The following is a 14,635-nucleotide window of genomic DNA, read 5'->3' as shown; positions in this document are numbered from 1 at the left end:
TTTTCGCAGGCTAGGCCTAGGGAGCTTTAGTCTGCTACACAGCCGTTTTTAGTGTCGTCACGCAGTGCATTGCGTGACGACGCTAAAAACGGCTGTGTAGCAGACTAAGGGAGCTTCCAATTTAAACTGTACGCACCCTTGTTTTTTCTTCGATGTTTGCCGCCTTTCATAACCTGTCTTCTCCTCTTATACGGGGAAGGAAAATATATGGAACGTTCCAATGCTACATCGCATGCAAAATCGTACGTAAACGGGAACTTTGGATTTTTCTCCCCCCTTGTTACGGGTTGAACAAAACCCCAACTGGGATCTGGCTCAGACAAACTCTCATCCAGGCTCTTTCAGTTTCTCTATGACTGCGTTTATTGCGAATTGCGTCACCTAGAAGGGGAGTTTTAAAATTTTGGTTCGTTTCAAAAGGGCCTTCACATGTTTACTTTTAGTAGGTTAACTCGTGCTTTTGAAGAATCGAAGAACGAAAAGAAGCAAACAAAACTAGACTTCTCGAACCTCATGCATATCAGTCAAAAAAGCTCCAGAAAACTATATGTAGTACAATATAGCTATAGTGGTTTAATAGTAAACCTTAGTAATTTCTATTTGGGTTTTTCCTTTTTTCGTTTTTCTATGCCAGTTTTATTGCAATTAGGTGTAAAAATTTGTCATACCGTATTCTTGATTAAACGCCGCCCTCGAACTAACGCTGCCCTCGATCAAATGTGACAACTAGAAGCAAAATTACCAATAAACGCCGCACCTAATCAGAAGTATACGGCGTTTACTCGAGGATAATAAGAAAACCTTCGGTTCAACTTGGTACTTTCAGTTACACTATCCAGACATTAACGAATCTATCTCAGCAAAATAAGAGAGACATTGAAACCTTAATGACATAATATTTACAAACGATTTACAACTAGAAGTTCTCATTGAGAAGGGAAGTGCTGCCCTTAATTACGATGCGAATAGGACAAAGACAGTTTGTAGAACAGTTGAACATATGAATCCTTTTATTAAAGTCAATAACTTAGACTTGTTTGAATTATGAAACAATCAGAGGGAAATATAAAAAATGAACCGATCACAATGACAGATATGCTTACAATCAGATAACTCGCTAAAGTTTTGAACAATATGATTTTGTAATTCATTTCAATAATTCACTAAATTCTAAAAACAGCAGTGCTGATAGGCTGTTTCTTCATCGAACAATCGATTGTGCGGCTGACCTCCCGTCACACATAACGAGAAGAGTTGCGAACAAATAACGTTAAGGCCAAAACTTGTTTATTCACAGGTTAGGTAGACGTACAGCACATGCCGTTCGCTTAATATGTAACTTACAAGCCTGATTCCCGAGATAACAATCTGTGTGACAAAAGAATACTCGCTATAACTAATCTACAATTTAAAAAAAACGAAAAAAATGTTTCGTACAATACTTCTTGAACTGTTCTTACCGTTTAGGCCGTTTAAAGAGACAGTAGACATCTGATGGACTACGATTTCTGTGCAGATCTTAACCTCGCATCACAACAAAACAAAATGGCGGGTGGCTTCTGCGAGACAAAGAGGCGCGGCAGCTGAGCACTTATTTAAACCGCTGACTGAACAGCGCTGCAGTCGCAGATTGTGATTGAACCATGCTGCCGCTGATGAATGCCGCCCTCGAATAAACGCGGCGGCGTTTAATCGAATAAATACGGTATATATTGGGCCATGTGGTACTAGGTTGATAATGGAAAATAACGTCGTTTTGTTTTTTGTCAGTAACTGCTGACTAGCTGGTAAAACGTTCGCATGTAATGGGAAGACAGAAAACTTAGCAGAGCAACATGATGTTCCAGTAGTAGACAGCTCTTTAGTTCTTGTTGGAGGAGCACAAGTAGTAAAATGAGCGTGAAAATTTCTTTCCATCGATTCTGTCGTAGGAAAGCAAGACTCCAAGTGTGAAAGAGAATGACCAAAACCAACCCGCAGCGAAAAAAAAAAAGGCAAAATCATGCAAAAAAAATTGAAGTGTACATAGCCCAATAATACATTTTTGTGCGCCAACAGTGGTAGTCTCCTTCGCAATCGTTTTTAGGTTCGTAACGCAACGTTGCGTGACAAGCCTAAAAACGACTGCGAAGGAGACCAGAACAGTTGTAGCCTCCGCAGACACAGGAACGCGTGACGCACCCTTAAGAATGTCTGACGGGGGAAGCTAGAACTGTGGAGGCTTCGTAAGGACTCACGTACGCATAAATAAATAAAACATGATGCTGTCCAAGTAAACTTTTAAACTGGACCATCACGATTTATTTGTCAATTGCATCATGGCCACAGTTTTCACGACGCGATCATGAAACAAACACAACGAACAGCCAGCTTGAGTATCAGGGATCTTCCAAAGGCCAAAAGGACAGAAAAGAGCGAACTGAAACGGGGGATTTTCATGTCTCCCCTCCCCTAACCTCGCGGGCAGTGTTTGTGGATGATGGCGTTATTAAGAAGAAAAGGAACCTGGTTGAATGTCGAACGACACTGACGCAGTGGTATCCAAGATAAAGGCTATTTCACTACAGCCTTAAATCAAAAAAGAAAAAAGAAAGAAAAAGAAACCTCTGAAAGAAATTGATGATATCGTTTTGAGAAGGAAAAAAAAAAAACGACAAGAAACATAAACTAAGAAAAGTGTAGGTCATATCCGAGCTCCCAAAATACATCGGAAGTTATCACTTAACTGGCGGACATAGGTGCTGAAAAATCACCTTTGAATTAAGTACAATTAAGTACCAGGAAAAATGTTATGTTTTCCTTCTAAAACATTAGCCGCAGACATTTCACTACATATCGTGTGCTGCTGGCAATTATTCTGTCAAAAAACTGTGTGTCGATTAAAATCGGCCAGCGGGGAGGACAAGGGAGGAGACAAACGAGGAATAAAAGAGATAATTTCTTTGAATATCCGATTAGCACTATCTTTTCAGCTGGCAAGAAATGGCTTAACGCTTTTTAAAGTAGTCATAAGATCGTCAGTAATGACCGACTCACATCCTGCCATCACAGGCAGACATGGGTATTAATCAGTATATCTTTTTTCTGCCACTCTTAAAATAGAACAAGCAAAGTCGTAAAAGCTGGGCTTCGAGATGGGACTAATGTATAAGTAAATTATGTGTTATTTTAGGAGAGCAACCAAAAAAGCTCATATAAAATTGCCTTCATCGTGAAAGAAGGCACGCTTAAGTTCTTAGAGGAAGAAGGAAATTATAGCTAAATCGAGCAACAGAGGAACATTTGGAACAACAATACATGATGGGGCTCGTTACCAAGACGCCGAGGATGACCTTGGGAATCTTCTGCCGAGAGGACAGTCTTTTTCAAATGCTTTGGTTATCCTCTTCCATCAGAAACCGAGACTGGCCTTAAATCACTGGACTAGAGTACTCCGGCAATGAATAGACCAATGTCGATATCGTTAAAATTCAAACTTGGCTCGGAGGCTTGAGGGAATAAAACGCAAAAGAAATGTATTATTTATGATTGCTGAGCCTTAAGATGATTTCTTTTGTTTTAACATCAGAGCCAAGTATGAATTTTAATATATCGAAATTGGTCTAACACTTAAACTGAAAATAACTCTTAACTGAAAAATCAAATTTATTTCGAACTGCAGACCATCAAAAGAACTGAACCTCAAAGGAGCATGGAGGGCTGACTAGCTAGCCATGAGTATAAAACGGATGACGCAAATGAACTCGCCGACTAACAATGTTTGAAAACCAGACATCATTATCATGTGCAATGATTTTGTTGACAAACTGAGGGGTTTTTAAAAGAATTTGTGCGGTTTAAACATTTAAAAATCGTAGTTGAGGAAAATAAGCAAAACAACTGAACACGGTCATGACTCGGTTAGCCACACGAATTAATTTTATTAGTTATCGTCGTTTTAATTTCCCCGTACGTGGGAGGGGTGGGTGTAAGGGAGGGGACTTTTCAGTCCTTGTGTTTAGAAATAAATTTTTCAAGTCTGCTCAATAAATCCCCCGACTGAACTAACACCATAAGTTCCGTCTTAAACTTTCCACAGGGTGTGATTAGGTTGCAGGATTCGAAGATACCAAGATGGCAGTTTACCATGCTTGGTGTATTTAAGAAACCTATTATGCTGTTATTCGAACGGTCAAGCCCTGGAATCGAGTCAGAGTGTGGCTTGTAAACCAACTAATCAACCTCTACTTTAGACTGCAAAACAGTCGGTTTTTTTCTCAAAATCAGTAAAGAAATCGGTAAAGCGTGGCGTAATAGTCTTACTCCCCAGTCTCGCTCTCTGTTTTCAGCCTCATTCCAGACCTTTTGTTTGACTGCTCGCGCGTACGTGAATACGCAAAAATACGGACTGTTTTGCAGTCTACCTCTACTTCTTCATCGAGCGAGGCTGAAACAGTCACGCGTCATGCTGTGACACTGTATCTTGAAACTTCCGTCGTTTTCAGCCTCTTCCATGCAGACGGAACTTTGAAGTTACCACAGTAATTTTTTTTGAATTAAAGACCTCCTCACTCGCAAGGTTTTTAGCATCACACAGTAATTAGTAGTGAGCTCCCCAGATAGACCAAATCCGAATCCTAGAGTGGACCGGTAAATTTTCTTTGCGCGATCGAGCCCGTTACTATCTTCCAACGCCGTCTTTGAAATGGTTTGTCACACACTTAATTCTCTCCTTGAGCAGGCATAGGTTGCTAAAGATGCAGTATGCATATCGAACAAAAACTTACTCCTGGCTTATGCATAGAAAAGCAAGAGAAAAATAACTTGCTCGTATAATTGTGCAAAAAGGTCTTGTAAGGAAGAGAAAGTCTGTACAACAACCAGGCCAGGCCAGTAACCTCAGCTCATAGTGTAAAATAAATATTTCCAATAGCTACAAAGCACCCTCACTACAGCAAACCTATATATTACTGCTAGTCCTCGGTTTTTCGAACGATATTCTTGGCCCTTCTAAGAGTAAACTATATGTAAAAGAACCTCGATATCTGCGAAAGTTCGTTTAAGCGATTAACTGAGAAAAATCTATAAAAGGCGCAGTGTCACACAATTTGGTCCCTTTTAACTTTTACGATAAAAATAAACGTATAAATTAAGGAATGAAATAAAGTTCAATTGTGTGAAATTAAAAGGTTTCGCATGACCGTGTTCCAGATTGAAAGCTTATTCAAAACCACATGATTTGTAGCTAAACTAGTTAAAAACTGAAATAGTTTGCTTTCATAACGACATAAGTTGCTTTCCACAAGTAGCAATGACCCTAGAGATAACGTCGTGTTGAACTTTTGATTTTACTTTGCTCTTTCGAATGTATCATGGTTTTTGTGCGAGAGGCGTGAGTGAGGGTGCATGACTGCGGCAGACCTGACCGTTGATCAACAAGACAATCTAAAAATAACAGAAAACAAAACAGAAAAAATAACAGTCATACCAAACTGTCGTTACAGGTGATCTTACTTCGTCTAGTTAGCTTTCCTACAGAAATATCATTTTAATTATGTTTTGCGGTGACTCATGGTGTACTAGCATAATTCAGCGAGATTCAGTTTGCATTTTATCCTGCCAGAAAACATGGTTTTACACTACTCTTTAAAAACGTACGTGATTTTTTAATAAAAGCCATTACGCTGTGTGTAAGGACTCTGTAAATTAGATTTTATCATGCATAAATATATAAGAAAGCTGACTTCCAGGAACACTGAGTTTCCGTCTTATCACAACACAATTGTTACTTACGCGATGCTGACTCAGAGAAAGCTGAAACATGTCTTCCAGCGTCGACCGCGAACTACAAACGCATGCAAAGTAATTTAACATACAATAATTTGCTTTATTTCTTTAAAAAGATTTATTCGAGTCGAGCAATATCAAACAAAATATACGCAGTTCATATACAAACACACACTGTCATCCTGTCACGTGACATTTGACTTCCGCTGTTATAAATATAAAAGTGATCGATTGCGGACAAATGACAGGCAGAGGTTCATATAAGACGAGTTAGATGAGATCGCAAAAGCGGACGAGTAAAACCGGCGAATGGAGATACATAAGGGTGAGAGAGAAAAGCGAGTCGAGCATGAATTGGAGAGAACAAATGCATATGTGCTGGTTTTACTAAAGGACAAACGGCGATTGAACACGGAGCTGGAAAACGAGCGAAAGGTATCAAGGAAGTTGAGGCAAGAATGTTATGATTTAAGAAGAAAACTTGGAGCACAACAGAACGTTGGAAGCGGGTTAGATTCTTTCGCCACTACTGACTGTCTCATTAATATGAGCGAAAACAGCACTGAAGAACTGGAGAGAAAAATTCGCAAACTTGAGGAGAGTTTGTGCGAATCACGAACCCAGATTAAGTCTTTAGAGGAACACAAAACCGTTCTGGAATCAGAGATACTACGGTTGGCGGAAGCGCTCGGTAAAGACAGCTCATCGTCTGATTTGGACCTTATGATAGAACAGCTGAATATTTACGAAACTGATTTTCAGAAGGAGAGGGACGACAGAGAAAAAGCGGAGACTAAAGTTTCCGTTCTGACTGATCAAATCTCTGATTGTCAGGATTTGATATCATCGCTTACGCGTGAGGTAGACTTGTATAAAAATGCTTTCGAGCGGGAAAAAAAGGACAAAGAGATTGCACTTGGACGCGATCGCGAGAAAGGGGAAGACCTAACAGTAAAATTACCAACTTTCCCTACTGCTGGCTCTTCGCCGAATTTTCCGGGAAGCGAACATAATCAGGAGCTAGCGTCACCAGTTCAACCGCCTCATTTACAAGTCGTTTATCCAGTTGTAGATTCTAGAATACAGCATCAAAATTCAATAAGGAAAAGGGAACTTCATAGAAGAGGGGTTCTGACAAGAGACAGCCCCGAATCTTTGAACTATAACTAGGGTCTAGGATTTGCGAAAAAAAAAAAAAAAACCAACACAACAAGCTATCTGTCAACTTAAGACTTCCTCATTCCTGGCCACATAAGGTAATTCTAGAGGTACTCAGGATAAATACCTTTCCCGCTAAGACACTCCAATTTTCATTTGCTGTTTAATGAGACCCTATGCATTTTCCTGTATAGTCGTGGACTGAATATATATAATTCGCGGTCAAAATTTTACAATGGAGTGAATTCGCAATTTGTGGTCGCATACATAAATGTATGCAAATTTGCATACGCCAAATGCGGTAATCGCATTTAGGAATATCTGAATATATGCATCTAGCAAAAATCTTCCAAGATAATTTTGTTTTATATGTAAATAGACCAGCTAAATAAAATTGTTTTGGGAAACACGATTTAGCGTAAAACAACAGTCATTCTGTGCAGGAAATTAAGGAGGGGAAATCACTGAAGCGAGGTTTCTGCGTTTAAAACAATATTTAACTTGTACGGGTTTACTTTAAAACTTTCAATTTCTTGATATTCAGTCGAATAACGCAAGTTCAGGCTACCTTCAACTTTGACCAGTTTAATATGAAGTTCGGCGCGGCTATCTTCAATACAACCCACGCAGATTACAACAGTTTGTTCAATACTGTGACCCGAATAGTATAATCTAACGAGGGACAAAAAAAATGTATAATATATATAGAAAAGGAAAGGGAAGAAGAAAAACAAACCACAAACGATTTCCTTTTTAATACGCAAACTTCATTATTTTTTTATCTCAACAAACGCTCTCAGCTGTACGCATGAGTGAAAAATTCTGTAGCGGATGTTTATGGTTTCCAAATGATTGGAGGTTTTATTTTGTCTTCCGCAGTACGCGAAAAATGATAGAGATTATTGTTGACGAAGATTGAACTGAGACAGGAAGTTGATCTGATCAAATATTTGTGTTCAAGAAACCCAGTATGTGAATGTTAGTTTATGGTAACAAAATAGGCCTTTGAGGCCACTACTCTCAACAGCGCTTATCAAAGACGTGCCAAGTAGACAAACTTGTTTTACAGGAAGATAATATCGTACACCAGTTCTTTCTCAATAACCTTATACCGAAATACTTAGAAAAATTCACGCTGATCATCCCCAATTTCATCATTTAAAAAACTAGGTGCTGACGCAAGTAATGCCAAGAAACGGGACCGCGTGAGAAAGTACAACATTCTCCAAAAAATTTCTCATTTTTTGCTAATTTCCTTCAGTGCAATCTTGTGACAACAGCGTAATCGTGCAAGAGGACGAGGATAGAAGTAACGTCTATTTATGGCCAAACTGATTTGACTTCCGTTAACAAAATATCAAAGAGTATTTTAAAAGGGTTATCTGAAGCGTGCAGTCAGGCTGGAAGCACGCAACGAACACGCAACGCCACGCGATTGGAGAATTTAACTTAAATACAAAATTCCGTAAATTCAAACCCAAATTTGGTCGACATATTTGTACAGTATTTGTGATAGTTTGCTGCTTTGGGGTGACATGAAAGGCAGTTACGAAGACGGTTCTTTACGAGCGTGATAGTAAAAATTGGTAGAGCAAGTTAATTTTGCACAACGCTTTTATCTAAACACCATTTGTGGTGAACAGTTTCATTACAGCATACAGTGAAGACTACTGGGGCGGATCCAAAATTTAGTGGAGGGGGGTTCGGATAAATGTCCGCCGAAGGCGTACCATCCTACGGGGTTGCGGGAGCGTACTCCCCCGGATAATTATAGGTTGTCGCATGCCCTTGAAACGATCACCTTCTTAGCTATTTTAACCATGGACTGCTCTTAAAAATTTATAATAATCGAGACCAATAACGAATAATATAAATCTGAAATCACGGTTATAAAGTTGTATTTGCCATCTGCTCTAAAAGTCACTCTTGATTTTGTTCAAAAATTGAGGCTTTGTGTTGGTTGCATACCCGGAACGAGGAAGACTCTTAGGTCTGGTCTATCAAATAATGTTGTATAAACAAAAGGAGGCATGTATCGATGTCTTCGTCCGTTATTTCATCTTGGTTACCTAGAGACCAACCGCTGACCAACAAACTTGGAGACTCAGCGCTTTCGATTAGAACCAATCTCCTCTCTCCTACCCAGAGTCTTCCGGCCTTTTGGGCCGCTGACCAAAAAGCCTGAAGACTGGATACGGGATTGCATTTGAAATGGTAGGCCATACCTTCCCCTCAAACAAAATCCAGCCAATAGAAAAATAGTTCATTCTCTCTTGATCCAGCCCATTGGTAAAAAAGTTCCCCCAGTCCAACCAAATTAGATTCTAAAATTCTGTGCGCTGTAGTTTGTGAAGTCGAAGCGTCCATACCAATTAACGAGATTCTTGGATCAATATCGAAAAACTACTAAACAACTCCTCTATTGGACAAGCAGGGAGGTGTGCAGTCAACTCTCTTCGCCTAAGAGAGACACCTTTAGGACCGGTACTAAGAGTCTGTCTTAGAGAGATGTCCGTCTTATAGAGTCAAATAAAGGGAGTAAAGAAAGGCAGGTGTCCGTTAATACAGAGTCAACAGTACGCAAGATAAGGTTGGTTTCGCTGCATTGGTTGAACGTGTATTCGTTAATGCAAGTCCGTGGTGACAAGATTACCGATTCGGGAATTAAGCTGGAACTGGTGTGTTAGGTTTCTACTGAAAACTCTCTATAAAAGCCTATTTCGCATTCTCGTTCCCAGAGCTGCGATCCTTTTGGTCAGCGCCGCAGATTGAGAGGCACTGACCAAAAAGATCGCAGCTCTGGGAACCATAGTGAATGAACGATCTGGCCGGCCTGTTCTGACTTTTGGTAACCGCCTTCAGTCTATTCTGCTCCCTTTCTAACTCTGAATTCGAGGCCTTTTTGGCCCGCGGGTGGTCACCAGGAGACTGCTGACCAAAGAAGTCGAGAACTCTGCGTACGAGATTAAATCTGCTATTCTTACTGATTCGAAGCAATTTTGTATAAACTGAGCGCATTCCATTTAAATAGTGTATGCATGTAGCGGTTGTTCTGCTTTGCACCCCATTGACTATAAATGTTACCGTGCTTCCTACGGTAAAAGTGACTCAAGGCTGATCGGACCACTAATGTTTACAAATTTATTTGCCCAATATTTCGACTAGACAAAGCTAGTCTAAGCGAAGTGAGAATAGAATAAACAGTTACAGTATACAAAATAATACAAAAATAAAAAATAAAATTTAATTGGTTGAGGAATACAATAGACAAAGACTTGTACAAAGAGGCTACTTAACAATTATTCCTCGAGCCCGAATGCACTCTGAGTCAATAGCCCATGAGGCCGAAGGCCGAATGGGCTATTGACTCAGAGGCTATGAGGGCTAGAGGAATAATTGTTTTAGTAAAACCCAACTAGTTGGTCAAAAATATCGAGAATGAAAAAATTTTAGCTAGTTAAAGCTAGACTTTAATCCTTTTTTGCCGCCAAAAAGCCCGCGCTTTTCGCTATTAGTGGGCTATAACATATAGCCCAGTAGTAGCTCAACCAATCAGAACGCAGCATTGATAATAGACCACTAGTTGGATTTTACTAAATAAAAATATATGTAAATAGATTAAATTTCATCCCTGGTTCATCCCGAACACATTTTATTTTTGTATTATTTTATTTACTGTAACCGTTTATTCTATTCTCACTTAGCTTTTCACCACTATCTCGGAGCCTGGAACAGGCTACTTTTCCAGCCCCTGATGAAGACTAGTTTTGTCTAGTCGAAATATTGGGCAAATAAATTTGTAAACCTTAGTTGTCCGATCAGCCTTGCCTTCAATTTTCAGTGTTATGTTATATTGCTGATCCTGATCTACGACAAGATCCGGCTTTCCCTCGCCACTGTTTGTCTAAGTGGTCTTGCAAGAATTGCCTAAAATGTGGTCATTTTAATGATCGGTACTCCGGGACCACTGCACGGTTAATTTTCGCGACCCACCCACTTCCCTTGGCGGCGGTTGGCAACCTTAGTGTTATCCTCGTTGCATGCCTACTGCCTCAGCAGTCGCGGACTTTTTCCATAACTAAATATTACGCGGTGAGGTAATGAGTATACAGTAAGGATATATTACTAATGCAGCGCAATTTGTAGAATGATACAGTAAAAGTTACGTCAAAATATCAAAAGGTGTCATGAAAGACTATAAAAAAGCAAACGTTTTGAGAGTTTAACCCTTCTGTAGTGTACAGAAAACCATTAAACTATGCAATTTTCATTGGACGTTAAATAGCTAGAGGAGCGTACGCGTCTAAATAGTAGCTCGCGCACATGCATGCATGACATGTATTTCACAGTTTAAACGAAGTTGAAATGAAATGTTCTTTTGCCTGAACTATTTCTAGCTGGGCTGTGCAATAATTGTCAGGAAGGGCGCTTAAAAATAAGGGTAGGGTAGGGTAATATAATGCAGCGCCCCCCCCTCCCCAACTAAGGTAAGTTAGCTCTGACTCCCCTCCTGGTTACTTCAAAATTATGACCAAGCCCCCTTCCTCTAATTACATTGGTGTGTTCTCTTATTATGTTGTCCTGTGACTTTTTTCGACAACTGCGTCTGGTACATTACCTCAAAACTAAGCAGTGAGAAAGCTAACCATTTCAGAACAGTCCGAGTGGTGCGCATCGTCTTTTGAATCCACCTGTGAATCACTGCCCGATTGAAGCTCTGAGTCATGACCAGCACGAACATTACTCCGACCGCGAGCAACGAGTCTCTCTCAGTCCCCAGACTTGTTAATGGTGCTGCTTCAGGTACAGTCTTAACTGTTTGCTTCGGTCAGCGAACTGTTTTGGTGCTTTTCGTTCAAGTCAATGTCTGGCATTGTATTTCATTGAGCTGCTCATTTTGAACCTTTTAGTGTTGCAAAAACGCTATCTTCCTCTCTATAAAACCATGAATTCTACAGGCTACACCGTAATTTTTAGGGAGTTATTATAACTCCAGAAATGGAGTAAAAATTTTAGGTACAGCATAACCCCTTTTTGGGGGTTATTTTAACTCCTAATTTAACTCCGAATTTGGGGTCATTTTTACTCCTGAAAAAGAGTTCTTTTTACTCCCAGTCTGGAGTTAAGATAATTCCGAAATGGGGTTACTTTAACTCCTTACGTGGGTTGTTTTTACTCCTTTTGGAGTTAATTAAACTCTAAAATTGGAGTAAAAATTTTAGGTACAGAATAACTCCTTTTTGGGGGTTATTTTAACTCCTCAATATCTGGGGTCATTTTTACTCCCGAAAAAGAGTTCTTTAAACTCCTTTTTGGAGTTAAAATAACCCCCCAAAAAATAACTTCACTGTAAGGAGTTAAATTAGCCCCATTAGAGGAGTTATTATAACTCCCTGAAAATTACTGTGTAGTTGTTACTTGTACGCTTTACACGGATTACTGTCGATTTGATCACTAATGCTAATAATGTATCGGCGTGATGATGCTCTAGAGTCAATGAAATCGGGAACAGGAAACTTATACTGACCATTCTTCCAGTTTGCAAGGCTCCCAAGAGGCTCGCAGGAAAACTATAGATACTCCAAGTAATAGTGCCCTTGTCAACTTTAACTTTCGTACCTTCAAGAACAAAGAATTCCCGCACATCCCAAGTTGATTCTTTTACTATCAGGCGTCTTCTTCCATTGAATGAGATTCTTGGAGAAAAAAGTGTGAGATCTGCCGCTCCCTAATTAAGATAACTGGGGAGAGATGAGGAACTCATTTTTCTCGGGATCCAGGCTCATCATGAATGAATGCGACCTGACACTTCCCTTGCCTACTTTCAAGTATTCTCCACTTTCCATAAAAAGCAATGTTCTTCGATCTCTATTAGCGTCATGTTTGTGATGCGATCGAGCAGGGGAGGCATCCTCGTATGTCACCATTAGAAAAATCTTCACGTTTGCTGAGGTTCATCTGGCACTCCCTTTGCGCCGAAAATGTCTTTGCATTTATAGGTAATTACCATTAGAGGGGACACAAAGTCTGTTAGTTACTTTTGTCTCATAATGAGACACCCCTTTTTTAAAATCCTGGATACACCCCTGTTAGGTACAAATAAGCTAAAATATCAAGTAACCAGAATTATTTATGGCTTAGGTACTAATTATTGCTGGATCTTTGTTATAGTTTGATCACATATAAATCATGTTTTACTGATGTCAAATCACCCACAAAATGAAATCAGTATTGTTGGCTTGCCCACAAGAAAATTAGATACCACCCCCATTCTTGAAAGAATCTCAGCATGTATATAACAAATATTTGAACCAAGGAGTTTTAACTTTTTAGGACTTTTGACTGCTATTCGTTTATACTATTTGAATTAAGCTTACACTGTTTGAATTGTAACGACTTTTCGATTCTTCAGGCTTGTATCGGGAAACCTCAAGCCGTTTTTGTCTCAATTGTTTTGTTATTAATGCTTATAGTTTTAACTTTGTTCATTTTATTTATATCTTCCTCACAGGAATTAAGAACCTAATTACGAATCTGCTTAACCTACATTACCAATAACTACTCCAAAATACAAGAACCTCTTAACTCTTGCCAGACTTCAAAAAACTCAGTTCTTACACGGGGGTTTTTACTGGAATTCTTTTACCGAGGGAAAATTCAATAGACCCATTCAACTTGTAAACGCTTGCGTGATTGTTCAGACTGTTTGTGTTTTTTTTCTTTCAGTTTTCATCATTATATTTCTTGGTGCCCTCCAAAATGATAATAATAGGAGATGTGTCTAGAAATGCACGCATTGGCAAAAATGGCAGAAATGGCGATTAATTGCCAAAATCACCAAACTGTATTTTAAACAAAAATTCGAATGAGATGGCAAAGGGGCCCTTTGGAAAGTGGCGAGTTTTGCGAAAATGGTGTATTTGGCGAAAATGACAGAAAAGGTGATTAAACGCCAAAATCGCCACACTGTAAACAAATATTCAAATGAGATGGCAAAGGGGCCCTATAGAAAGTGGCAATTTTGGCAAAAATGGCATATTTGGCGAAAATGGCGGAAATGGCGATTTAAGGGGCCACTTTTGGCATCCAATTTGAACCTTTGCCACATTCCGTGGATATCACCAGCCTTCTGGCGATTTCGTCAAAATTGCCAGTCTCCAAGGGGACACTTTTGGCATCCAACTCAAAGTTCGACAGAGGCTGGCGATTTTTCGCCATTATTGCCATGGCATGCATTTCTGGACATAAGTTTTATAAAAGACATGAAAGGGAAATTCGATAGATCTTATTTGTCATGATTTATAGCAGGTGCTAAAATTCATTGCACTTAAATAGAGTTTAATACAGCGCAGCAGTTTGGCATAATTCAGATAATTCTGGTTGAACTATTAAAGTGCGTTTGGTTTGAAGCCGCAAACGTAATTACATGCATCAGGCATCTCGCCACCGGCCTTAGTCTCTTTTTGTGTTGTTTTCTCCTACGGAATCTGCCTCCCTCTCCCTCTGTCTGACTTGAAAATGGCGCCGTGATTTCTTTCACTGAGCGATGCAAGAAAACGGCGGGAACATTGTGATGGCTTCTCGATTTTGATTGGCTACTGTTTGATTCTAACTTTTCATTGGCTTTTTTTAGCGGGCTAAATGCCTCTCGGTCTTTCGTAATGTAGGTTTTATGAAACAGGAATGATCAGTGACAAAATACCCTCCAACA

At 39.6% G+C, this 14,635-nt stretch overlaps 1 protein-coding gene across 1 annotated transcript; it reads left to right on the top strand.

The window, feature by feature from the left end:
- Positions 1-5,984: 5,984 nt before the first annotated feature.
- On the top strand, positions 5,985-7,336 carry LOC140922751 (uncharacterized). The gene has a single exon (XM_073372774.1). It carries the CDS (start codon positions 6,076-6,078, stop codon positions 6,934-6,936), a length of 861 nt encoding a protein of 286 aa, XP_073228875.1. The 5' UTR covers positions 5,985-6,075; the 3' UTR covers positions 6,937-7,336.
- Positions 7,337-14,635: the final 7,299 nt, after the last annotated feature.

This window comes from Porites lutea, chromosome 1 (assembly GCF_958299795.1).
Source record: "Porites lutea chromosome 1, jaPorLute2.1, whole genome shotgun sequence".
NCBI lineage: Eukaryota > Metazoa > Cnidaria > Anthozoa > Scleractinia > Poritidae > Porites > Porites lutea.
This window is presented reverse-complemented; position numbering and strand designations above follow the sequence as displayed.